The 26600-nt window shown below is 38.1% G+C and overlaps 1 protein-coding gene across 2 annotated transcripts in view; it reads left to right on the top strand.

Moving 5' to 3' along the window:
• Window positions 1–26600, top strand: part of nipbla (NIPBL cohesin loading factor a) — a 56864-nt gene that overhangs the window by 6462 nt on the left and 23802 nt on the right. For both annotated transcript variants that reach the window (XM_059549484.1, XM_059549485.1), the window contains exons 3-22: window positions 4992–5157; window positions 8833–8969; window positions 9898–10006; window positions 12910–13064; window positions 13141–13196; window positions 13842–14211; window positions 15146–15823; window positions 21503–21667; window positions 22128–22295; window positions 22618–22689; window positions 22782–22865; window positions 23152–23252; window positions 23627–23713; window positions 23823–24054; window positions 24716–24867; window positions 24963–25043; window positions 25595–25695; window positions 25807–25933; window positions 26047–26129; window positions 26232–26364. In XM_059549484.1, the coding sequence (XP_059405467.1) occupies window positions 4992–5157; window positions 8833–8969; window positions 9898–10006; window positions 12910–13064; window positions 13141–13196; window positions 13842–14211; window positions 15146–15823; window positions 21503–21667; window positions 22128–22295; window positions 22618–22689; window positions 22782–22865; window positions 23152–23252; window positions 23627–23713; window positions 23823–24054; window positions 24716–24867; window positions 24963–25043; window positions 25595–25695; window positions 25807–25933; window positions 26047–26129; window positions 26232–26364 (3257 nt within the window). The remainder of the gene's footprint in view (window positions 1–4991; window positions 5158–8832; window positions 8970–9897; window positions 10007–12909; window positions 13065–13140; window positions 13197–13841; window positions 14212–15145; window positions 15824–21502; window positions 21668–22127; window positions 22296–22617; window positions 22690–22781; window positions 22866–23151; window positions 23253–23626; window positions 23714–23822; window positions 24055–24715; window positions 24868–24962; window positions 25044–25594; window positions 25696–25806; window positions 25934–26046; window positions 26130–26231; window positions 26365–26600) is intronic.

Genomic DNA, 26600 nt, shown 5'->3' with positions numbered 1-26600 from the left:
GCAGCTGTCCTCACTTTGTCTCTTCTCAGTCCCAGTCACCTCAGTCCACCAGCCAACACCCTTCCTCCAATAACAAGCGGACAACATTTCCATCTTCTAAAGGTACTGGTCCATCTGGCAATCGCTCTGTGTCTGCCACCTTTCCCCACAATTCATCAACAACTGGTAAGAAACCACCACCTGCTGCAATTGTTCCACAACAATTAGTGATACCACTTTGCATTGGTACCTGGAAGGGAAAAGCCATTGTTGATACTGGGGCTAGCTACACCCTTCTACATGAGAATCTCTGGAAGGAGCTCACTTCACAAAAACTCCATCCATGGACCCAGGGTCCGCTCTACCTAGCAAATGGGGAAGCAGAAATTCCTTTAGGTTGGATAAACATGCCAATCACCCTACATCAAAAAGTATTCACCATACCTGCTGTTGTTCTATCAGCCAAAGCCCTGGCCTATGCAGTCGTATTAGGACTGGACTTCATCTTCTCCAGTGGGCTGCAGATCAATGTGGCAGATCAAAAGTATTCATTTCAGTCCAATCCTAAAGAGTATTATCCTTTCCAGCCAACAAATGCCAGTGTACCAGTTATCAGTTCCCAACATCCAAGGGGAAAGATGGGAAATAAAAATCCCAACAGCCTCTCCTTACTATCTTCTGTTCCTCCTCCTCAACTTAACATGTTTCAACCAGCCTGCCTGGATGAGAAGACACTAATTAACACTGCTGTACAGGATGCCCACTTACCTCCGGAAGGCAAGCAACAGTTACGGCAGATCCTCGAGTCAAACCCTCAAGTTTGTACCCTTCGTCCAGGACGTACTGAAGTTACACAGCATCACATATATACTACCCACCAAGTACCTATAAAACAAAGACCGTACCGCACAACACCTGCCAAACAAGCTGTCATTACAGAGCAACTGGAAGAGATGTTGACTGCCGGCATCGTAGAACCATCACACTCTGGATGGGCCTCACCTGTCGTCTTGGTCCCTAAAAAAGACGGAAGCCTTAGGTTTTGTGTGGACTACAGAAAAGTTAATGCCATTACAGAGAATGATGCTTACCCATTACCCAACATCACTGAGATCTTGGAGTCTCTATCTGGAGCGGCCATCTTTTCCACCATTGACCTTAACAGTGGCTACTGGCAGGTAAACATGGATCAAGAAAGTAAACCAAAGACAGCTTTCACAACTTCATCAGGACTGTTTCAGTTTAATGTTATGCCATTTGGGTTAAAAAATGCCCCAGCAACCTTCCAAAGACTAATGGAGAACGTTCTAGGAGAATTGCGTGGAAACATCTGCTTTGTCTACATTGACGACATCATTATTTACTCACCATCTGTAGCCCAGCACTTCTCCGACCTCCAAGCTGTTTTTTATAAACTGCAAATGGCTGGCCTCACCATTAATTTAAAAAAGAGCAAGTTCTGTCTTCAGAAAATAACTTTTCTGGGACATGTTGTCAGCGTCCAAGGCATAGCTGCAGACCCAAGTAAAGTGGAGGCTATACGTGAATACCCTGTGCCCACCAACATCAAGGAGGTCCAGCGCTTCCTGGGGTTAGCCGGGTGGTACCACCGGTTTGTACCAAACTTCTCCAGGATCGCTGAACCCATCAATGCACTGAAAAAAAAAGGATGTTCATTCCTCTGGTCACAACAATGTCAACAAGCCTTTGAACATTTGAAATGCTGTCTTACCTCTCCTCCCATTCTTGGCCATCCTGACCTTCAACTGCCTTTTACTGGCTATACGGATGCCAGTAACACTGGTCTGGGTGCTGTGCTGACCCAGCGCAAGGAACAGGGATTGGAACAAGTTATTGCTTATGCCAGCAGAACCCTGAACAAAGCAGAGACCAATTACACAGCCACTGAAAAAGAGTGTTTGGCTGTAATTTGGGCCCTGGAAAAATGGCAGCACTACCTAGAGCACAAACTGTTCACTGTCATCACAGACCACTCAGCGTTACAATGGGTAATGTCTTCCACAAAAACCACGAGTCGCCTCATCCGGTGGGCCTTGCGACTACAGAGATTTGATTTTATCATTGAATATCGCAAAGGAAAACTAAATATGGCACCTGATGCTCTGTCTCGGATTCACACCAGTTGTAACCTGTACACCAACCAACACCAACAGGAGAATGCTGAGTTTCCGATATCTCCAGCCACAATCTGGGAGGAACAGCACAAAGACCCTGTCATCACCAACACACTTAAAGCACTTGCAGAAAATGATTCCTCTTTTAAAGATCAGTATGAGATAGTGGAAGATAAACTCTATCACAAAACTCACCTGCCGAACAATCAAGTTCATTACAGAGTCTACATTCCTACCAGCCTTGTGTCGTCCATTCTACACCACTACCACTCTAATCCCTGGAGCGGTCATGTAGGTATTTATAAGACCTACAAGCGTATCCATGATGTTGCATTCTGGCCTGGAATGTGGACTGACATAAAACACCACGTCAAAAAATGTGTCAAATGCCAGACTCTTAAGGGAGAAAATCAGAAACCTGTGGGCAAACTACAGCAAGTCACCACCACCCGTCCCAATGAGATGCTTGGAGTGGACATTATGGGGCCAATGCCACGCAGCACACAGCAAAATGAGTACCTCTTAGTCTTTGTAGATTACTACTCCCGGTGGGTGGAATTTTTCCCCATGCGCAATGCTAAAGCTGAGACTGTTGCGTTACTTCTTCGGAAGGAAATTCTAACCCGTTGGGGGGTGCCAGACTTCATTCTGTCGGATAGAGGTACACAATTTGTGTCATCACTGTTCAGAGAACTCTGTCAAAAGTGGAGTATCAAACCTAAATTGACAACATCATACCATCCACAAACAAATATGACCGAGAGGGTTAACCGTACGCTCAAATGCATGATTTCTGCCTATGTGGACAACAATCCCAGAAAATGGGACCAATACTTACCGGAACTCCGTTTCGCTATTAATTCAGCTGTCCAGGAAACGATTGGGATGACCCCTGCAGAGCTTCATTTGGGGAGGAAACTGCAAAGTCCCATGGACAAGGTGTTACATGGCAAGAATCTAACTCCAGACTGCACATCTTACGATACAGTCCACCACCTAACTGAGCTTCAGACCAAGGCCATGGAATGCTGTAAAAAAGCACAAAAGAGACAGCTTCGGAATTATAATAAAAGAAGACGAGATGTCACATACAAGGAAAATGATCGTGTGTGGATGAGAACCTTTCCCCAGTCTAGTGCACAACATCACTTCACTGCAAAATTGGCTCAAAAATGGAAAGGCCCTTACCGTGTCATAAAACAGGTGGGTCCATTGAACTATCGAATAGCGCTAGAGTCCACTGGCGAAGATGTTCGCATAGTGCATGTGTGCAACCTGAAACCATGCTTTCCCACGGCTGAAGAGCTGGAATGCCAGGAGAAGAAAAGGCTCTGCCAGATATTCAATGAATCTTCTGATGAAGAGGAATTCATTGGATTTTAATTATGATTCACATTTCCACAACCATAGGTTGTCTTCTCCAGGGAGGGAGAGTGTAGCGATATGGAAGAAATCCATATCAGCTTTTCATTTTTTCTGATGGGCGGAAACCAATGAGGAAATTTAGAATAAAAGAGCGCTAGAAACGGAAGTTGGGGCGCGAGTAAAAAACAAAACACACCTGTAGGTTATTATTGGAGTGGGACACACGCTACCTGAAGCTGAAGGTCGTACTATTCTTTGCTGGAATCTCTGTGCATGCGCTGACTGGGTGCGATCGCCAAAGTGACGGAGAAATTGCTCTACTGCGTCTGCATGGTTCGTTCGCCTGCCTGGTGCAACATAATCCAGCCTGGTTCGTTCGCCTGCCTCAGGTACTAGTGGTGATGTCCATCATCTTTTAACCTCACGCCAAGAGTTTCTAAACTCACGCCAAACTCTCGCCAAGTCTCCAAACTCTTTCTCCGGCCCAGGATTTGCGGCCGCTACACAGACTGCTTCACGCAGCCACCACCACACACACACACATACACGCTCATTGTACACGCACACACCCATACACAAACACTCGTTTGAAGTGTTTTTTTTTTGTGTGTGTTTTTTTTTTCCTCTTTCATTTCTTTATTTTGGCTGAAAATTGAACACAAACTGAGTTTGAAAAAAAGAACTGTTTGCCTTAAATATTTTGTTTTGTCATGTGAGGTAAAGAAAAAAAAACTCTGTGAAAATTTAACTTTGTGTAGTTTATTTTATTTTATTTCTTTGCAAAAATGTTTTCTTAAAATATACATATTTTTGACCAAACCCTTCAATTTCTGACTGTGTGTCATTTAAGCCCTATTCTACATTATTGTGGGTATTTGAAGGAATTTATTTTCGTTTTTTGTGTAACGGTGGTTTGAGTTATCTTCGGGGAAATTGAACTTCATTACATATATATTTTTTTTTTTTACTTGACAAGTTTTACTTGTCTGGCGCCCGAACAATTTAAATTTTATTAAGTCAAATTTGATTTGGGGCAGCCACCGTTACAATGTCAAGCCGAGTTTTCAGAATCATTACTCCAGTCTTCAGTGTCACACAATCCTTCAGAAATCTAAATCTGCTAAAGAAACATTTTGTATTATCAATGTTTAAAATAATTGTGCTGAAATATTTTATTAGCATTTTAAACCTTCAGTTGACTCTTTATACCATCCATGCTGAATTGAAGTATTCACTTCATCCAGCAGAAGCTAAAAATAATCTTGCCAATCCCAAACTTTTGAGTGATAGTTTATATTAGATAATTTGCTGCAACATCTGGATTATCGTCAGGTTTAGCTGATAAGATATTGCTTTCTTGGACTCTGATTCATGTACGCTATGTAGAGGGTTATTTAGATTGGATGCGTCAGAACATCTCTGACTGCACTTTAGGTGGCTGTTAGATTTCTACCTTGGGGGTTCTTGTAATAAAGAAAGCTTTGCCTTATCACACTTTGTTTGTGTGTACAGTGTTGAACCAGCTGCCCCTGCCCTCCCCTTTACCGGGCACCACCACTAAGAGCCTGCTGTACAGTGGGCGTGTAGCCGAGGAAGTGGGGCGTCTGATGGGCTGCAGGGATGAAACTCTGGTCTCTCAGCTCGCCAGCAGCCTCAGCCAGGTCTCCATGGAACACATGTGAGTTTCTGCTTACATTTGCCCATTACATGCGCCATTTCTCTATATGCCTGCTCTTTGTAAATCGAATTCTCTGCTCCATAAAATAAGTAAAAACATTTTTTCCCAAATTGCATGTTTTACATTTAGTTTTTTCTGAACTCTGTTTTAATGGTTTAATAAAATTTTAATAATCAAAACAGTCTAATCAATTGAACTCATCATACTTGAATTACTTAATTACTTAAAATTATTTTGGACGATAATAGGGGCTATGAAATGTTTTATTTTTCAGAAATTGTGTTTTATGATTGAATCAAAAACTAGGTCTGCTCCGATCACGATCTGCCGATAGTTAATGCGCATCTCGTCAGTAAAGCCAGTTCCCTAATCAGCGGTAAATTCCCTCAGGTGCGTGATTTCACATAGAGCAGCTGTTACTACACAGAGCCGTTGTTAACTGAGAAGATGCGCAAATAAACGCTGAAAATGAACGTGGATTTTCGCATCTTCTCAGTTAACAATGGCTCCGTGTAGTAACAGCTGCTCTATGTGAAATCATGCACCTGATGGAATTTACCGCTGATTAGAGAACCGGCTTTACTGACGAGATGCACATAAAAAACGGTGCTAATCAAATGAATGCATAAAACTAATAAAGCATGCATATGAATTCATAAATATTTTGAAGTGTAATCAAATGAAATGTGATCAATCCCAATTTTTAACGAAACATTTAAAGTGCTGCACAACAGTTTAAATGTAAATGTGGACAAAAAAAAATTATATTCCTAAAATATTTTAATAGACTGTTGTTGCCACTCTGAAAAGTGCATTCTACTTGTATAGTAGTTATATATTTGTCATAATTTCTTCAAGTTAAACCAAATGTTTGATTGGCTGTAGTGAAGATCTTTGCATTAAAAATCATTAAGTTGAGTAAAAGAACAGACACTACAATTAAAAACTGACTGCAGCTGCTCAATTCAGCGTGCCGAACAACAGTCGCATCACAGATCAGATTTAATATCTCCAGTGAGGAGAAGAGTGAGATGAGACAGACAAGATGCAAAAAGCGCCTGTTTGGCAATATTTTGGATTTTGAAAAGCCTTTTGACTTTGAAGGTGATTTTGGAAGTTTTTTTTAAACATTTGTTTCTTATTTAATTGCCTCCACATTGTTTGCTGATGTTTACTTTATTTTAACTTTGTGTTGTTTATTTATTTTATTTGACATCAAGGTGTATGCCGTGCCTCAAAGCTTTCTTACTCCTTTTGCTAATAAACTTTCTACATTTTTTTTTAATTTGGTTATATTATACATGTTTACTTATTTCTAGTTTTGTATACCTATTTAAACCTTATGCAAGTTATTTTATATTAGGCATAGCCTGTCCTATAGCATGGTATATTTTTTTATAAAAGTTAAATAGGCTAAAGTGAGTTTGACGTTGTATTTTGTTGTTGCATTCAAGCAATTGATGCCAAACTGCCGCTAAATCGAAAGTGAAAGTAAAATGCGGACGGCGCTTTTAAGCTATTAAAAAATGAATGAAAGCTTGGAAAAGAGGGAAAATTCAAAAAAATTAAAAACTAACAATTGCTTAACACAGAATTGCCACTTTTTGAAAGTGAAAGTAAAATGCGCACACCACTTTTATAAAATATTTAAAATCAAAGAAAAGCGAGAAAAAGAGGGAATGCCCCGCACCCTTGGGGATACCAGTAATACCGGTGTTATAACACGTCGATTAACCGGTGAGAAAAATTTTTCACCAGCAAAACCCTAATGTAGTATATAAAACTGTGCCACTCATTCACACATTCAGACTTCATATTAGGGGTGTTCATTTTAACCGTTAACCAACAGTTAAGAATTTTGACCGATTAATACTAATACTATCAGTTAATCAGTTTAAAATGACATTTATTTATTATAGGGATGCACCGATATGAAAATTTTGGCCGATACGATAACCAAAAATTCCTTAAATATGAAAGCCGATAACAGATATGATGGCTGATAAATTTAAATCCACATTTTTAGATAATTTTGGAGAGCCTGATTACCAAAAAAAGTCTCACCAATAAAAAAAGTGTTAAACACTTCAACATAAATCAAACATAAAGCCTGTTCAATACGAAATAAATTGTTTTCACTATGTTCGGGCCACAAGAGAATCATTAAAGAAATACATTTAAAAGAAAAGAATCGCCTCTCGTCGTCTCTGAGAGAATATGCACTGTTATTGTGTGCGTCTTCAGATGCCGAAAGCGCCGTCAGTTTTTACTTTCACTATCATGGTGAAAGATGTTTAACGGCATAAGTTTGACTTGCACAGAATTTGCACATAGCTTGTATGATATCCACTGGCTCGCCTTCACTGTTTACAACAGAAGTAGACTATTTCCAATATTGCAGTGCACCCGCGCCACAAACCCCAAATAGTCAGATGTGTGGATACGCTCTTGGCTATTCCTGTACCAACGCGCTGAATATACGTACAAAAAGACCAAATGCACACGTAAACTCTAACTAAGTTACGTGATAATCAGAATGTGTAACTTCTGTTATGGATGCGCTCTTGGCTCTTTCCGCAACAACGCGCTGAAACACGGAAACCAAACCGAAGGAATTCCTAACGTTTTATTATAATTGTGTTCTCATTATAATGTTATATATATATATATATATATATATATATATATATATATATATATATATATATATTATAACTATTGACGCTTTTCCACTGCATGGTACGACTAAGCTCGGTATGGCTCATTTTGCATTTCCACTGCAGTTTAGCATCGGTTTAGAGTGGGTGGGATTATTCACATGTTGTTATAGTTGTGCCGCCTCTACTGTCACGACTCCTAAAAAAAAAAAAAAAAAAAACTTTCATTCGGCATCGCCCCATCAAGCTCTCGCTGGATCTGCTCCTCTATCAATGAGAGGAGCGTCTGTACTTCCTCAACAGACAACAAAACTGTTTGGTTGTTTAAAAAAGGTGCGCACGTTCAAAATAGTTGCGTTCGATCTGTGCTGGCTGTGCTGATTTAAATCTAGCGGCTCTTTTGTGTTGCAAGTTCAGTGACGCAGGAAGCAGCGATTCTTTCCAACCAGTGATCGTCAGAGTTTACACGTCATGTTTTGGTAACGGTACGGTTCAATTGTAACCTCAAATGAGGTGGTACTATAAAAAGTACCAGGTACTATACCCAGTGGAAACCCCTCCCAAAAGTGAACCATACCGAGCTGTCCCATGCAGTGGGAAAGCACCAATTGACATCACTTTGTAGGCTGATTGGCTGTTAGCATTGCGCTGGTTCCCTTGACAAATGCCAATATGATTTTTCCATAGGCTTTTGGATTATTGCAAAAAATAAGCTCTTAGTTCATTCATAGTTCATGAAATGTAAACGTTTTCTCCATCAAGATAATCCTGATACACACCCAGAGTCTTCGTATCTGTAGGAAAGCAATAAAACAAGCATCTTCGATCCGAAGACCTGTATTGTATTTCGTGGCAAAGAAAAAATAAAAACAATTATATAAAATGCCGTAAACTATTAATTAGTTATTCTACAATTATTTGTGCTATTGTGCTGTTTTACGCATTGTGGAACTCATAGGGCACTGTGTATTCTTTCACTGGTGTGCAAGTTCGTCAACTCTGATATATTTTTCCTCAGAGAGCTGAAGGACAGCCTTGGCAGTGATGACTTGGAGGGAGATGTACCAGTGCTGCTGCAGCTTTTGCTGTCTAGGAACCCCAACATCTTCAGGAATAAGACCGCACCAAGCACTCCCCAGTATCAGGCCCAGGCGGGTACGAGTCAATCCAAGCACATAGGGAAAATTATACTTCTACAAGCTTGACAGATTGCACTGAATTTGTAGTTATTTTTGCGGCTTTTGTCCTTCTGATAAGACAGACTTTGTCTCCCTTTCCTCTCCCTAGAACATGATTTTCCCATCAGAACTACAGAAAGAGGCATTGTTTTTCTCTGACCTTCAGTTATTCAAAGAAGATAACATTTATGAAACAGAAGAAACTAAATCAAGTGAATTATTTCCCCATAATGTACATGTTAAGGAGAAATAATTGATTTGATTTTGTTTCTCATGTATGCCAAAACAATCAGTATATAAAATCAGACTTTGTTAATATAAAAGCATATAAACAGATATATTTTCCACATGTAAAATTGTTGCCACTGCACCAATCATCAGCAAAAGCCTCTTTACAAAGTCTGCATTACATTGACAGGATCGCAAAAAATCCATGCTGACTTGTGCCAGGACATGTGTATTGTGAATTAAGACTTTGCACAGCACATCAAACTCATCTATTTAAAAAAACAAAAACAAAACTTTTGTCTACTTTTGGACAACATACTTTAACATGTAATAATGGAAATGTCACAGAAAAATGCATGAAAGAATAATTTAAAAAAGGAATATTTATATTTGATATATATATATATATTTTTTTTCATTTAATATAACTAGAAACATTCAATATCTAGTTAATAAATATTTATTGTTTTAAGTTCTGTGATTTCATTGCAACGACTTAATGCATTATTTCATTCTTTGCTACTCTAATATATCAGAGCAGCAAAGATGATGTAATGGTCTGACATGGCTTATTGGAAACTTTCAGTAACCATCTCAAGTAATGTTATGTTGTTATAGTAGCTTTTCTGCCAGTTGTTTCTCATCCAGACTATTTTTCACACTCTTGTATTTCACAGGTATAAGTCAGCAGTCAATGGTACCGCCGTATAAAATAACGCATGGCTCCATGCAAGGAAGTCCAGCCTCTGCCAATTACCAGGCCTCTATGTCCCATAGCCCTTCTGGGTGAGCCTGCTTTCTAATTCAGTTTTTATGTGGAGCAACGTTTGATTCTATCTGTCATGTTCATTATGTTTTCATTGTATGAAGCTAACCAACAACTGCTGTTGTTTACAATTAAAGCCATCATGCAGTATGTTTTATAATACCGTGTATGATTTAATATGTATTTGATTTGGTATTAAGCCATTAATGCTGTGCTAAGGAAAAACATAAAAACCTGAGATTTTGTTGTTGCATAGTAGTGTTGTCACGGTACCAAAATTCCAGTATTCGGTACCGATACCAGTGAAAATCCACAGTTTTCGTTACCAATTTCGGTACCAAAGCAAAACACTAAAATATGCTAATTAAATAAAAAAAATGCCATTCTTTATACTTATTTACAATTGTGTTTAAAGTTTTTCTACAAGTAATATAATTATGAAAAACAGTAAACAAGTTTCACCCAAATTTAATTAGTCTTTTAATTAATGAAATTTAAACACATTTTATTTTTTGGTAAATAAAGGGGATTTGCTATTAAAATTAAAACATGGAAGAAATATTGTGTGATTTATTTCTTGAAAAAAGATTTTTCAACAGTTTTTTCAACAGTAGTAGCAGTATCACATACATTTTACTAAATAATAGTAATATTTCTAGCACAATGCCTTTATGTAAAAATGAACTTTTATTTTGCAACCCTCGCACACCTTGGCAATATAATCGCCAGTGGCTAGTAAAACCCATATGTGATTCCAGTCAGCTTATCTTTGTAAAATGGCACAGCTTCTTAAATCTTATCTTCTTAATCAGTCAGTCAAGCATTATATTATGGTATTAAGCACTATTTAATGATAGAACTTTAGTGATTAGAACTAAAACTTGGTAACCATGTATGAATGCATATTTGTCATTTTGGGTTTCTGTAAAAAAAAAAGTAATAGATCATATTAATTATTATTAAAAGATAATACTACTACAACTACTACAAGTATTTTCCGCACTATAAGGCGCACCGGATTATAAGGCGCACCTTTAATGAATGGCCTATTTTAGAACTGTTTTCATATATAGGGCGCACCGGATTATAAGGCGCATAGAATAGAAGATACTGCAGTCAAACGTTTGACTGGGTTTGCGTTATGCATCCACTAGATGGAGCGGTGCTAAAGGGAATGTCAACATTTTGACAGAGCGCCTTGATCCATATATAAGGCGCTCCGGATTATAAGGCGCACTGTCGTTTTTTGAGAAAATTAAAGGCTTTTAAGTGCGCCTTATAGTGCGGAAAATACGGTAATTCTACTACCATACTAACAATATACAATGCACTATGGATTGATGAGCTGCTGGGTTCATGAATATTAATCACGTTGTCTATGTTCGGTCAAACTGATTTGCTGAAATCAATACAGGGATGGTAATAGATGAGCGCCAGCCAATGAAATGGCCATTTGCGCGTTAGCTCCGCCCACTACCAGAAAATATCTTCAGCTTGTTCGAAAAAGTTGACTAATTCTAAATGAACTCCATTATTTTGACAGGAAAATACAACAAAGAATATAGTTTACATGTAGCGCGTTGATTCAGCGTGGTAAGACTCTCACTCTCTCTCTCTTTGCATGTGTGAGAAACAGCGCTATCAGTAAAGCAACAGTGAGTCGTGCGCCTTCACACAGAGTTTACAGTTCATCAAATACAGGTTCGCTGTGCGTCCATTGAGATGAACTGAAAAATACAGGTCGCTTGATGGAGAGAGAACTCTAAAGCGCTCAGTCAGTGTTCAGTGAGTGAAAATGTGCTAATCTTATAATAGCCTTGAACACACACACTGGCGAGTAAAATCAAAAAATTTATTAGCCAATGGCTAACAATAGACATAATTTAGTCGCCCAGAGTAAAATTTAGTCTCATATGCGAGTGATTTACTCGCAATGTAGAGGGTTGTTTTGACGAGTTGCCATGAATACCTTTAAATTGACACTGGTTTTCTTCAAATGAAATGGTAAAATGCTTGTGAAGTGACTCAGAACAGTTCTGGTGATGTTGTTTATGTATTTATGTCCTCATTGACATTGGCAGATGCTGAAATTACTGCAAGCGTCACGCTCTTCAGTCTATGTAGTAAACAAACACGCACGTCTCTGCCATTCATACATTCACACAGAGACGCGCAGAACAACTTTTGCTGCTTAACATTTATAGATACTGCTTATGGAAATTTGATTTGATTAATTTATGCTAACTTTACACTTTTACATGTGAGCAGCTCATAATCTGGTGTTTTCAGTACCTTAGTAAGGCTCATCTCACACTAAATACTTCTTTACTCATCTGCTTTTGGATCTCTTATAACATCCATTTGGAAACACAACTTGCTCCAACCTCGTTTCCAAGCTTGTAAAGAGAAACATGAAGGGCTTTGTGTAGCTTTCAGATAAAATAACAGCTTGTTGGTGTAACATTTTACATTTAAATATTACAATAGTAACATCTCTCATTTAAATTTTATTTAGAAATAACTTTATAATTCATTGGAATTGTTTTAGAATTTATATTAATTATGATTAATGGTAATTATTTTTACTATTAGATTTCAGACAAAATTACAATTTAATTTGCAATTACAATTTATGTATTTAATATATTTATATAACACTTTATGCATTCAATCGATTAATCAATGATCAAAATAATAATTTGTTGCAGCCCTAATTAACCATGGCTGCTTTTTAATTAAAAACACAGTGCAGTTTAAAATAACAATTTTCTGTTTTTGAATTTAAAATGTTTATTCCTTAAAAGAATTATAAAAAGAATTGTTAAATATTTTGATGTTAATTTTTTTTTTACATATCAGTGTTGGCAAGTAGATTTATTAAAATCTCTCTGTTGACCATGTCCCTTCATGTTCCTTGTGATAGGCGCTTTGTGCCGGGACAGTCTGGTTCTGGTGGACGGTTTCTGCCTCAGCAGAGCAGCCCGGTGCCCAGCCCTTATGCCCCACAGAGCCCTGCTACTGGCTACAGACAGTACCCACACCCTCCAGCCTACAGTCAACACCAGCACCTACAGCAAGGTCTGCATGACAGATCTATAGAGAATCTCTTCCATAGTCGGTTCTCTGGCTTATTTAAACTTTGTGTTTTTTACAGGTTCAGTAGCAAGCCCGATGATTCCAGGAGGCATGAGAAATGTTCATGAGAATAAGGTATTTAAAAGTTTGTTCTACATTAATAGTCTACCAACAGTCGCCAGTTTTTCTGTTTTGCTGATGTGTCAGAATATTGGGACTTTAATTCTGACAACGCCGAGAATGCCAGCACATGTATGCATAGATCTCCTATTCTTTTAAACAAAATGTAATACAAAAATATAATGTTTTAATGAGGATATAAATATATATTTATTTTTAGCAGGTGCTATGCATTTTTACTATAATATATTAACTTTATATCGCAAATATATATAAAAAAAAATCCATGTCACTGTTGGTTATAATTATATAGGATTACAGAATCACAAATTTGCCATCAAATCTTTTTAATTTTCAATATAAATTTTTAAATGATTTTCTAATTTTGTAAATGTGATGTCAAATAAATATACATTTAATTTCAACAGTTGCTATGCATGTATTTTACTATCCTTTTATATTTTAGATTGATTTATAAAAAAAAAAAAAACATTACACACACACACACACACACACACATATATAAATATATATATATATATATATATATATATATATATATATATAGAATATTGGCATTGGCCATCAAATCAATAATGTACATTTTGGTCAACCGCTTTTCTTTTAAGAAGCTGTTCTGATTTCTCTGAAAACCATTAGGATCAGATGAGGGCGGGTTTCACGTCTCACATACTGCAGTCATCTCCACCTTACACTCCTCCTTGTGACGGGGCTCAAGAAATGCATCTGGGCTCCCCCGACAAGCAGCGCGGTCTGAAGCCCAACGAGGGAGAGCGGGACCCGGCCGATAAGGCTGCGGTGTATGATATTGTGGGCTCGCCAACAAAAGACCCCACTAAGCTGATCCTGAGACAGTCACAGGCCAGGCCAGCAGAGGTGGAGCTTGGGGGAATGTACCCCGGTTCAGACCCAGAAGGAGAGCTTGTTGAGGCTCTTGCTGCAATAGAAAGGATGGAAAGTGAAGCGGCCATGGAGACAGAACGTGGCGCGAAAGAGGTGCAGGATAAAGGTATGATGCAGGATGTCACTAAGCACATTGTCTCCAAAATGGATATGTTCACTGATATAGAAACTACCTCTCTCTCTCCCACTTTACTTTTTCTTAAAGGTACAATTTGTAAGATATTTGCAGTAAAATATCCAAAAACCACTAGGCTAGTGTTATATATTTTGTCCAGTTGATTACTAACAATATCTCTAATGTTTTCAACTACTTTTTAAATCATGAGAAAATTCCCATTCTAAACAGTGACACGGGGCAGTGCAATCGCCTGTCAATGATGTAAGTTACCCTTTGTTACCGCCTTTACTGACGTAGAAACCACATAGCTTCGCGACAAACTTCAACTAGAAAGAGATGCCGATCTCGCTTGTGTTTTACTCGACAGGTTAGTTGTTTTGATTAGTATCTTTACAGAAAACGTATGCTATTATAACGATCAACAAGATTAGTATTATGGGGCATACACGCCAAACGCGGGGCATCGCGTCTCTAGACCCGCGCAAGGACGTGTCTGATCGCGTCTTTGCATTGACTTTGTATGTAATCTACTCGCGCAAATTGTTGAACTCGCGTTAAATCCATGATTTATCTTTCCATCTGATTGATGGCCTTCAGCTGTTGATTAGAAGACAACAAATCCCATAATTCCACGCTCCTTCTTAGTTTCATCAAACCATGCGATTGTTATAGTTTTGATAGTGCGCCCTCTCGTGGCAGGTCCTACAACCTGTACCTTTAACTGTCCTATGAAGGCAAAAATGCCAAAAATGTATCTAAATGGTAGTTATATATCTAAATCATATTTAATTGCATAAGCAAAAGAAAGAAAGAAGAAATTGTTTTTTTATTTAAAGAAAATTAAGCCTTTATTTTCATTAATAAAAACCCTCCCTCAATTTTCCTGATACAAATTATGAATGCGATCTCTTTCTCTCTCTAGATAAGCCTTTAAAGAAGCGCAAACAGGACTCTCACCCGCAGGAGCCTGGCGCAGCTGGCACAGCTGGTTCAGGCTCTGGGGCTCCAGGTGGAGGAGGAGGGGCTAATGCAGGGCACAGGCTCGCCCCTCAGGAGGCCTGCGCCGCTGGCACCAATGCCAGCCGCCCAGGCCTGCAAGTGAGCTTGGAGCAAGCAGGCAGAGTGGAGGACGCCCTCATGGGCATGCCCATCCCTGCTAGCGAGGCTCAGCGCTGGCCTCAGGAGCCGCAGGAAGGGGTCACTCCGAAGGCCCTCAAACACAAGCATGACCATGTCCCAGAACACCGGCATCAGCCCGATACCCCGCGGCAGAAGCACAGACCCGAGGGTGTAGCTCAGTCAGGGAGTAAACCAGTAGAGCTTCCTCCGTACATGCTAGGTGAAAACAACGGTGATAAAAACTTCACCATTCCCAAAATCATTAAAGATCTCGGAGCAGGAGATATTCCAGAAGGCTGGAAGCAGCCGTGTGTGCGGCTGGAGAGACTGGAACCAGAGGTGGATGTGAAGAAGACTGTCAAGCCTGTGGTCGTCCTGCAGAAACTCTCCATCGATGAGGTGCAGAGGCTCACGAGGGAGAGAGACTCGCGCGGCTCCAAGTCTGGCAAAAACAGGCTCTCCTCTGGGAGATCTGGGAAAGGTAGGGGAACTCCTTTTATCTTTGCTCTTTCCATTCTGAAGAACCGTTTCCCACTCTGAGAACAGTTTTTTTTTCATTTTGAATTGAATGAACTGCCAGACAGGGAGATGTATTACTTGGCTGCTCGTAAAAGGGTAGTTGCAAAATGTTTCTTGACTTTTCCAGCTGGTAAGAGTTGAACTGCTACCAGGTTTTTTTTAATGTTTTGTTTGAAATACGTTGTGAAATATTGTCTCATGTGTATTGCCAGATTTGTTGTGTGATAGGTTATAATTATAGAATACATAGTAATTGTACAGTGATAACTGTACTGTTAATTAAATGCTTGTATTTATTTCTTATAAAAGTAATGTTAAATAGTTAGTAAAAGCTGGTTTGTTATTTGGTTACATTTATTTTTAAACGGTTGTTGATTGTCATAAGTTTATTTTAGTATTATTTACCATTACAGTATTTATTCATATTTTGAATGAGCTTCTGTTTATAATTCTGCTTTTCGTTTAAATGTGTATATATATATATTTGTATTTTTTTATTTTATGTGCTTTTGTCATTGTTGTCATTAGGGCTGTGACGGTGGCTGATTTTTACCACCGCGGTAGTCATGGACCAACAACCGCCGGTGGCGCAGTGTTTGAAAAAAAATAAAATAAAATTATATATATATATATATATATATATATATATATATATATATATATATATATATTAGTGTCAAAATTTGCTCATTAACCAAGGCGATAATTTTCAAATTATTAACGTATTCAAATTATTTTACGTAGGGGCGGGGATGGCCACCCACTCACAACTGCTGCTTCTGTCACTTTTTCTCATGACAAGAAGTGAATTTATTCAGTTGCAGACTCGCAGAATGACTGAACAGGAAACGTTTCAGACACGCGCTCCACTTCACTTTATTATCAGGTGCAAGTTAAGCGAGCGCGGATGGTCCTGTGCTCAAAGGCGGTGCGTGCTTCCTTTGTGCATATCCTTTCATATCAAACTGCGAAATAAACTATATGCAAGCAGTGTCGTGGTCAGTTAATTCATGGAATTACCAAAAAAGGTGATTAAAGCTGACTTAAACTGTGCATGCATGTAATATATTTTATATATATTATATACAGGATATATTTATATGTATGCACGTCTAGAAATCAGCCCAGCACTGTCTCACTCATCTAACACATCCTATTTAACTCGTCAGTTCGTGTTTATTTGAGCACTTCTGTCAGTGAACGCCGCCTGCAAAACACTAAAATAAATATCAAAGAAATAATGTTTATTTAGGCTACAAGAAAGTAGCCTAAATAAGAAAGTTAAATACACCCTGTCTAACGGACGCGAGCAATGCAGCGCAACAAAATACTCATTATAATCAGTGATGCTACACTGGATGTAGCACAACATGACATGATAAATCCCCGTCCGGTCTGTGATGTAGGCTACTGACACAGAGTTCAAATGTCCTGTATAGATACTAGACAGACTAAACCTGTCGCAACGCGGTTGTGTTTTCCGCCACCAAGCAAGCTCAGTAACTCCTCATCTGCACGCGCTCTCTTTGAAATAGGAATCGTTGCCATATTTCTTGTTACCATCTTTTATTTATCGCGGTCTCGTTTGTATTTGGCCAGTTTGGAGAAAGCCTCACCAAACCTTACCAGCCAGCGTTTGCGATCACGAGAACTTGTGCAAACGCTGATGGGTGACATGAATGCAGATGACTCCAGATCGGCGATGTGGTATTTGCTTTCCCAACAAGATCCATCGCCCAACACTAAATTAATTTGCTGAATGTATAAACTGTATTTTCCCGCGCTCAAATCTGCCAATCTAAAGGAAACGCTGTGTTTGAGGCAATTTGTTAATTACCATAGACTTAGAATTTGCAACTATTACAGTTATTACACTTATATACAAAACTTTGTATTATGTTTGTGACGTCACGTGCACTACTGCCGGTGGCAGTAGACAACCGCGGTAGCAACCGACCACCGCGGTGACGCGGTTGTCACGGCATCCGTCACAGCCCTAGTTGTCATCTTTTGTTTTTTTGTAAATATTTCTATATAACATTTTTTTTTTAATTCCGTTATTTTAGTCATTTAACTTTCTCTTATTTTATTTCAGTTAGATTCCAAGGTATCATTTCTAACATTTATGTAGATTTTTTCTTCCAATATTTGTATTTTATTTTATTTTTTTCACATAGCCTAAGCATTGATTTTTAAGTTTGTTTATAAAAAATGCCAATGGTCTTCACACTATAATGCCAAACTAATTTTCCACAGTAAATTGTGAACATACTAATTTATTCAACATCTCTCTATAAAGAATTTTTTTATTTATCCCTGAAAATTGTTTTCAGGTGTCTGACAGCAATATCAGTTAAGTAAATATTGAATAACTGAAAGAATGCAAGAGTAGTTAAATGTAACAAACAAAAAAAACAGCTAAATTAAAAACGGAAGACATTCATGAAGCTATTGTTACCAGCAAAAAACCTATGTCCCTTTGAAATTGTCCATTTTTTTTTGGGGGGGGGGGGGTAAAACTATCAAGATATGCAGACCAACTTAACAAAAACAGTGTTTCTGCTATTTTTGGATGTTACCTAATTTCCCGGACTATAAGTCGCACTTTTTTCATAGTTTGGCTGGTCCTGCGACTTTTAGTCAGGTGCGACTTATTTATCAAAATTAATTTGACATAAAACAAGAGAAACATTACCATCTACAGCCGCGAGAGGGCGCTCTATTCTGCTCAGTGCTCCTGTAGTCTAGAGCTTAGATCGGGCCCAGCAAATCAAGCCCGACCCTGCCCGAGCACGTTGTGTCCGAGCCCGGCCGGGCCCGACACATTCACTGTAATTATGAGCCCGAGCCCGATTTAAACCCGACCATTTTTAATATGTGGGCCGTTACAACCAGGGGCGGCGCCAGATTTATTTTTTTTTTTTACCGCAGGTGCTGCTGTGCTAGATCATTTAGGCTACGGGGGAGCTGCGCAGTTATATATAGATTCTCGGGCAGAGAATCGAAGCTCTACTGTAGTCTACACTGAAGACATAGAGCGCCCTCTCGCGGCTGTAGACGGTAATGTTTTCTCTTGGTTCTATATAAATGCGACTTATAGTCCAGTGCGACTTATATATGTTTTTTTCCTCGTCATTACGTATTTTTGGACTGGTGCGACTTATACTCAGGTGCGACTTATAGTCCGAAAAATACGGTACTGTAATTATTGTAATAGGCATGCTCAATATTTCTTCACATTGGTTACTGATATTAGTGTAAAGTTATGAAATGTTGCATGTTTCCGCTACTTAAATTGGGTTTTAATTTAATTATTAATTCTGCTTGTATTCTGAAGTATGTATACTTTTGACATTCAATTTATTTAAGCTTGTTAAGATAATTGTGAGATGTTTGTTGAGTCCCAATTACAGTTGATAATATAAAGGAGAGGATTTCAAACCTTGTGTGTGCTGTAGACCAGTGGTTCCCAAACTTTTCCATTCCACGACCCACCTAGACGAGTAATCTTTCACGACCCACCAAAATATTTGAGAAAAAAAAAAAAAAAAACGGTTGAACTTGACATTACTTTAAGCCTAATCTTACTTAAAAGTTTGATGACAGAAATACATTTTTAAGAAAAATAACCATTTTATTTTAGAGTACACCTGAAAAATTTCACTACTAATATTTAAGTTTAAATTTTGTTTACAGACGTTAAAATATGTAGTGTCCATAAAAACGTGAAACAGGCTCACTCCAGTGAACTGTAATCTGCGCTGCTGTGTTTTGTTGCAGAAAATGCATTCATGATCCTTCCGTGTGTGTCGGCGAGAACAGAGCACAATCCAACACTTTTTTTAGAAAAGCATAAGAAGCAATGCAGAAATATCTAAAACAGTTTGGAGACTAAAATAATTGTGAAATAGGTAAAAAAAAACAGATGTGTCTCATTTTAAATAAACAAACAAAAAGAAAACTGGATGACATTTAATTCAGGCAGAAATGTATTTTTGCAATGGTTAAATAAATGTTCAGCAATATCTTCAAAAGATTTTTGAACTTTGGCAAATTTTTCTCTAAACCGATATGATACGTCCAGGAAATATTGTGTACTTTTGTACATTTTGTTATGTGGAAATTTTTAAATCTTGTAGTGTTACAATTAACCCTGCGTTTGTGCCCTGCTCACATGTGTAAAACATTGCAGAGTTCAAACGGACGATAGAAATGAATGAACATGGCCTACCTGAAACCGTTTTCATAAAACATTTGAATTTTCTGGTGTAGGGGAATTTACAGTTAAAACCCAAGGACCAGATCTGTCGCAATGAAGACCAGGAGTCAGAGATGAGTTCAATTAATAATAATAATTTTACTGAAGAAAATAGTTTGCAATTTCATCAGCAGAAGTCAGCTTCAATACTCTCGACGGAGTTCGTAGGCCGCGCGCCGTACAACTCAAAATCAACCACAGTTATACCCTGACAGAGGATACTAATTGCGTCAATACATAAGTCAACAAAATTCTGATTGGTTCCAAAACCTAGATAAACTCTCCAAAGACGTATATGTGATACGCTGGACACTGGCAGTTGATCGTTTGTCCTGGGACTGTCTGAGCTTCTCCTTGTACAGACAGATACTAACACACATACACAGAGAACTTATCTAAAATTCAAGGCTTTCTAGCACTGGCGAGTGTCTTATCATTACGATTGGATACACACACATAATATGTGGACATTAATCTTGAGGAAAAGAAATACAGGGTAGAACAGGATTCTTTAATATCTCATAAGCGCACATAAGGTTACACATTTCACTCTTGCCATAACTTGATTAATAGTCAAACAAGAAATCATGTAATAATATAATTAATATCAGTATGAAGGATATGGCAACTTGGCATCCACTCCTTCACTGGTGTATGCAATCTCATGCAGAATATATTGTATTGAAGTGAACAAGTTTTTTCTCTTTTAATAATGCGGACCGATTGAACCTTTTAATGAAATTGTTCTGAGACCTTCACTGTTATTACAACTCGTGCGAGCACGCGCTTCAGAACATGCAACGCACGCAGACTTAATTGCAATTTGAAAATCACACTAAGGATATTGCAGTTCGTTATTAATGTTGGTGGGCTATATCGTTGTGACAGCCCACCACCTCGAGCATCCTCGATGGCAGACTCCTTCGGGAAGGAGGCGGGAACCGGTGGCTAATCAAACAAAGTTTTAATAACCAAATAAACACAAAACAGCAGCACAGCCCCTCACGGACGACTTCCGCGCACAAACAAAAACCAAACACAAAATAAAACCCAGGCCTGGTTCCTCCTCTCTTGTATCCTTCCGATCTCCTCCGTTGTTCTCGAGACCGGTGAGTGTCGCTCATTTCCAAATCACTCCACCGGCCTCACTCTGTTCCCACGGCTCTTGGCCCCGCCCCACTCGTCACATTCGTGCAGCCCTAGACTGAACCGTGTGAGTGTGTGTGTGTGTGTGTGTGTCATTGAAACGCAAATTTAGCTGCAGTCAAGTGACTTTGTGCGACCCACCTTGTTCCATTCTGTGACCCACAAGTGGGTCACGACCCACAGTTTGAAAATCCCTGCTGTAGGCAATGCAAGTTGAACATAAGTCTCTGTGCACAGGTGGAATAGACCCGTCAGTGCTGAAGGATCTTCCTCCTGAGCTGCTGGCAGAGATCGAGTCCACCATGCCTCTGTGTGAGCGGGTAAAGATGAACAAACGCAAACGCAGCACTGTCAATGAGAGGCCTAAATATGCAGAGGACAGCTCTGAGGACGAGGACTTCTGTGAGTAGCACCACTGTAATGATAACGGTCTGCTTCCACACACAGAGGAACACCAAATCAGTCAATCAAATGCAATATTAATCAGGTTTTTCATTAAGAAATCCTAACCTAACTGGACATGTCTTAACTAAATTCACAAGGCACATCCTGGGGTGCTTTTTAAACAGTAGTAAGTTCATGTGCATGCTGGACACTTGTTGACTTATTTCCCTTAACTGTCTAATATATCCATTAAAAAAACAATAAAAGAACCAAACTAATGCCTCTTTGCCCCGAGTTTTTACACACAAATTGCTGGCAAAATTTGCTAGTATTTACAAAGTAACTGCAAGTAACATTGAATTAAGTGTGAAATTGATGTAGGAAAGATGAAACCGTATTGTGTATAAATGTTCTTCAATAATCTTTGTATTATTTACTTAACTTTATTTACATTTATGGTCTCTGTTTTCTGCCCCAGCATCTCGTAAACGTCAGAAGAAGGATCGTGATAGAACGTGGGAGTTTGAGGATCGTGACCGGAGGAGTTCAGGAGAGCATCGAAGAGAAGGCTACGACGCACGCAGAGGCTCAGGCAGCCGATATGACGACTCTGACCAAGATTCACCTCCACCCAGCCTTAGCGATGGTTAGCTACAAGCTATTGTGTCCATGAAATGAAAATTCTATCATCATTTACTTACTCTCATGTCATTGCAAACCCATAAGACTTTCTATCCCTCCATTAAAAGTCTAGGTATCTAAATTGTAAAGATCGGAAAAGGACTGTAGATTATGTAATGTTTACATAATTTTCCTTTTTGGGTGAACTATCCCTTTGAGCATTTAATTATGATATCAAAGATCTGCTTAAACTTAGAGTAGCTATAGTGTTGTCATATTTGAGATTTGTTTGAAATTTGTTAAAATGGTATATTAGTGGTTGAGTTAGATGAATTTTTTTCTTTCAGTTGCAAGACGTTTAAAGATAAAGGAGAAGCAGAAGAGGAGGAAAGCGTATGAGCCCAAGTTAACACCTGAAGGTAAACCCTTTCACCTTTTTCTCAAACTTCTCACCTTTGCAGCATTTTCCCCATCACAATGATGCTCATGAAATCCTTGTATTTTTCCACAGAAATGATGGACTCTTCCACTTTTAAGAGGTTCTCGTTGAGTATTGACAACATCTTGGAGAATCTTGAGGATGTGGACTTTAATGGTCAGGGTTGGGCAAAATATCCCCTTTTTTGTAGATTTTACCACCCTATGTGATATTTGCTCACTAAATCCAATACTTGTTTTTATTAGTTTTAGGGTGCTGTTAGTGATAAAAGTGTCTGTTTGATCTAATGCATCACACTTTCTGACAAATATGATATTATTCTTTAATCAGCTATTTTTGCTAAATAGTAGATATTAGTAGCTTTTTAGATTTTGGCATATGCATGACTTTATGTACCGCCTCTTTCGGTTTTTGACTATTTTATGTTGACCTTTGTTCTTAGATGATGATGAGATCCCTCAGGAGCTGTTGTTAGGGAAACAGCAGCTAAATGAATTGGGTAGTGAATCTGCTAAGATAAAAGCCATGGGCATCACCTGCAGGGTAAGAGACCCATTATTGTATACTACTCTTTTTATGCAATTGGTAAAAGCCCCATGAAATCTATATGATAGTACATCTATAAAGAGCATCTGTATGATCGTGCACTCCTAAAATCTGAAAAAGTTTAAGTGCACTTTAGTTGCATTACATACACAATTAGTGATTTTTTTTATTGTTTTTGAAAAAAATGCATTAAGCATTTATTTGATATAGAAATCTTTTGTAATATAAATGGTCTGTATAGAGTACATTTGTATAGCGCACTGAATTCTCAGAGAGCAAAAAAAAAAAAAAAAACATCCTGTTATTAGTAACATCCACCCTGGCTATATACCTTATTCTGTTGTTGTTGATTTTTCCCCTCTTATGCCCAGATTCCTTCTGATAAACTGGTGAAACTGTTGAATATTCTGGAGAAGAACATTATGGATGGATCCAGTCTTTCTACACATATGAACCATGTAACAATCACTTAATCATGTTGGTCTTTCCAAGTGACACTTTCACAAATGATGCCTTTACTTGTAGTTCAGTTCTTTCCCTCAGTCTTCTCTCTCTGGTCTTCATCAGGAGAATGATGGAGAGGACGAGGAGCGTCTCTGGCGGGATCTCATCATGGAGCGTGTAACCAAATCAGCAGATGCGTGTCTGACAGCACTGAACATCATTACATCATCACACATGCCCAAAGCCGTGTACATTGAAGATGTGATCGAGAGAGTTCTGCAGTACACTAAGTTCCACCTGCAGAATACTCTTTACCCACAGTATGATCCGGTCTACAGAATTGACCATAAAGGAGGTGAGACGCTTCACTTGTGCTGAAGGGCAGTTCACACCAAGTCTGATTTATTTAAAATTATTCACTATATGTAATGTCTAAATTAATTGTTTGACAATTTTAAGAAGAAAAAAAACAGTGTAGAAAATTATTTTGAATACATTTTTTGACATCACAAATAAAAATGGAAGAAAAGAAAATTACTGCCAGTTTTCGGCCTTTTTTGAATCACTTAATTTCTGCTGAAGGCTTGTTCACACAAAGTCTGATGTGTCTAAATGGTACAAAAACATAAAATAATCACACAAAGATTTGGCTTTAGAACTTTTAACTGTATTTTTAATGCCTGAATGATTTTTTGACAAATGTATGACAAAAAAAAAAAAGATGTACCCTTCATGTAAGAAAAAAAAGGGAATATGGAAAACAAGTATGTTGCATTAATTGTCTGACATCTTGATAAAAAATAATCACAAATAAAAATGCAATAGATCAGCCAAGTGCAGTATTCTGGTATTTATATTTAAAATCTTGAGCAATTTTAAATGTTTTCATAGATTATTATAATTACATAGTTTATAAAATTAGCAGTACATTAAATAACATAAAATGTCACTGTTTGTAAATGTAAATGAACTACTTTCTAACATCTTGATGTGGTATGAACCATGTGTGGTTTCAGGTTCCATGCTGAGCTCCAAAGCAAAGCGAGCCAAGTGCTCCACCGCCAAGCAGAGAGTCATCATCATGCTCTATAACAAAGTGTGTGAAGTCGTCAGCAACATCTCAGAGCTGCTGGAAATTCAGCTGTTGACCGATACAACAATATTGCAGGTAGGAACTGATTGATGCAGCATATTTTTGTATGCTCTATAGTTTATTTACAATTATTGTATGTTGTATCGCGCTGTGTTTTTGTTCTTCTGCAGGTCTCTTCAATGGGCATTACTCCTTTCTTTGTGGAGAATGTCAGTGAGCTGCAGCTGTGTGCCATAAAGCTGGTGACAGCGGTATGTTTTCTTAGATTAGATGCACAACCTTGTGCTTTTGGTTTATCATGCACTGAAAGCATTTTTCATCATTGATAAAATTACATCTCACTATTCTTTAAACTATTTTGCATGATATCATATGAAATAATTACTGTGAGATTTCTAAGTATAAAATATATAATCCTATAAATGTGATAAAATTTTCAAAATTAAATAGCAAAACTTTTAGCTATTTTCACCCTTCCTTCTGTCAGGAATGTCTTTCTTTTTTCTTTTATTTCTTATTTTATGCCAAAATTTATGAAAATAATTACAAGATGTAATTGATTATGAAATAAGTTATTATAATTCTATTAATATAATCAAATTATTAATTAGTAAAATTAAATTATAACAGATTATAAATTAATCTTAAATTTTTCCAAAATGACCTATTGTGATTTTTATCCTTAAATGCTTATTTTGGATTAAAATCTGGAACTCTGCTTTTGTTTTCTTCTCTTTTTTTATGAATTAAACTGTCAAATCATGACACTGATAAAGGCATTTCACTTCTCTCTTTGTTTCAGGTGTTCTCTCGTTACGAGAAGCACAGACAGTTAATTCTGGAGGAGATCTTCACCTCTTTGGCCAGACTGCCCACAAGCAAACGCAGCCTCAGGAACTTCAGGTATTGATATGACCTCCTAAATTCAGATGGCAGTTCTGCTTAAACTAATGATCTGTAAACTATTGATAAACACAAGTGTTTCCTGCACGTCGATTCTGTCTGTGTGTTTAGGTTGAACAGTAGTGATGCCGAGGGTGAGCCCATATTCATTCAGATGGTTAGTGCTCTGGTGCTGCAGCTAATTCAGTGCGTGGTCCATCTGCCCTCTGAGAAAGACTCTGAAGACGATCACAAAAAGGTACTAGATGCACACACAACACTACATGAGATAGTCTCACAACTGTACTATTGCCGTGAAGTCTGCTGTTGATTGCAGGCTATTTAAACAATGTGGATTAAACTGTTTTTCAGGTTGACGACGATGTGTTCATCACCAACTCATATGAAACGGCTAGACGGACAGCTCAGAACTTCCTCTCGGTCTTCCTCAAGAAGTCAGAACATCCCTCCTGTTTTCCTTTTTTTTTTCTTTATGAAGTGTGTGTGTGTGTGTGCAGTACTCAGTGTGTGTGTTCTGTATTGTAAATACGTCTCAGGTGTGGCAGTAAACAGGGTGAGGAAGACTACAGGCCGCTGTTTGAGAATTTTGTGCAGGATCTACTGTCTACGGTCAACAAACCCGAGTGGCCTGCTTCAGAATTACTGCTAAGCCTGCTGGGAAGATTACTGGTATGAACAAGCCAATCTGCAGCAGAGCATTAACTTCCCTGACCGTGCTAAACATAAAAACACATGCATATTTATGATAGAGATTTAGGCAATTTGTGTTAAATAAATTAGATAAAATACATTTTCAAAATTAATTTAATTCTGAAATTAACAAATATAAATTATATAATTATAAATATAATAATGTATATTTTTATTTCACAAATTATATATAATTTAAACATGATTTATAAATA

The sequence above is a fragment of the Carassius carassius genome, chromosome 5 (assembly GCF_963082965.1).
Source record: "Carassius carassius chromosome 5, fCarCar2.1, whole genome shotgun sequence".
In the NCBI taxonomy this organism is placed as follows: Eukaryota; Metazoa; Chordata; class Actinopteri; order Cypriniformes; family Cyprinidae; genus Carassius; species Carassius carassius.
The sequence above is the reverse complement of the archived record's forward strand: the minus strand, read 5'-3'. Positions and strand labels throughout refer to the sequence as shown.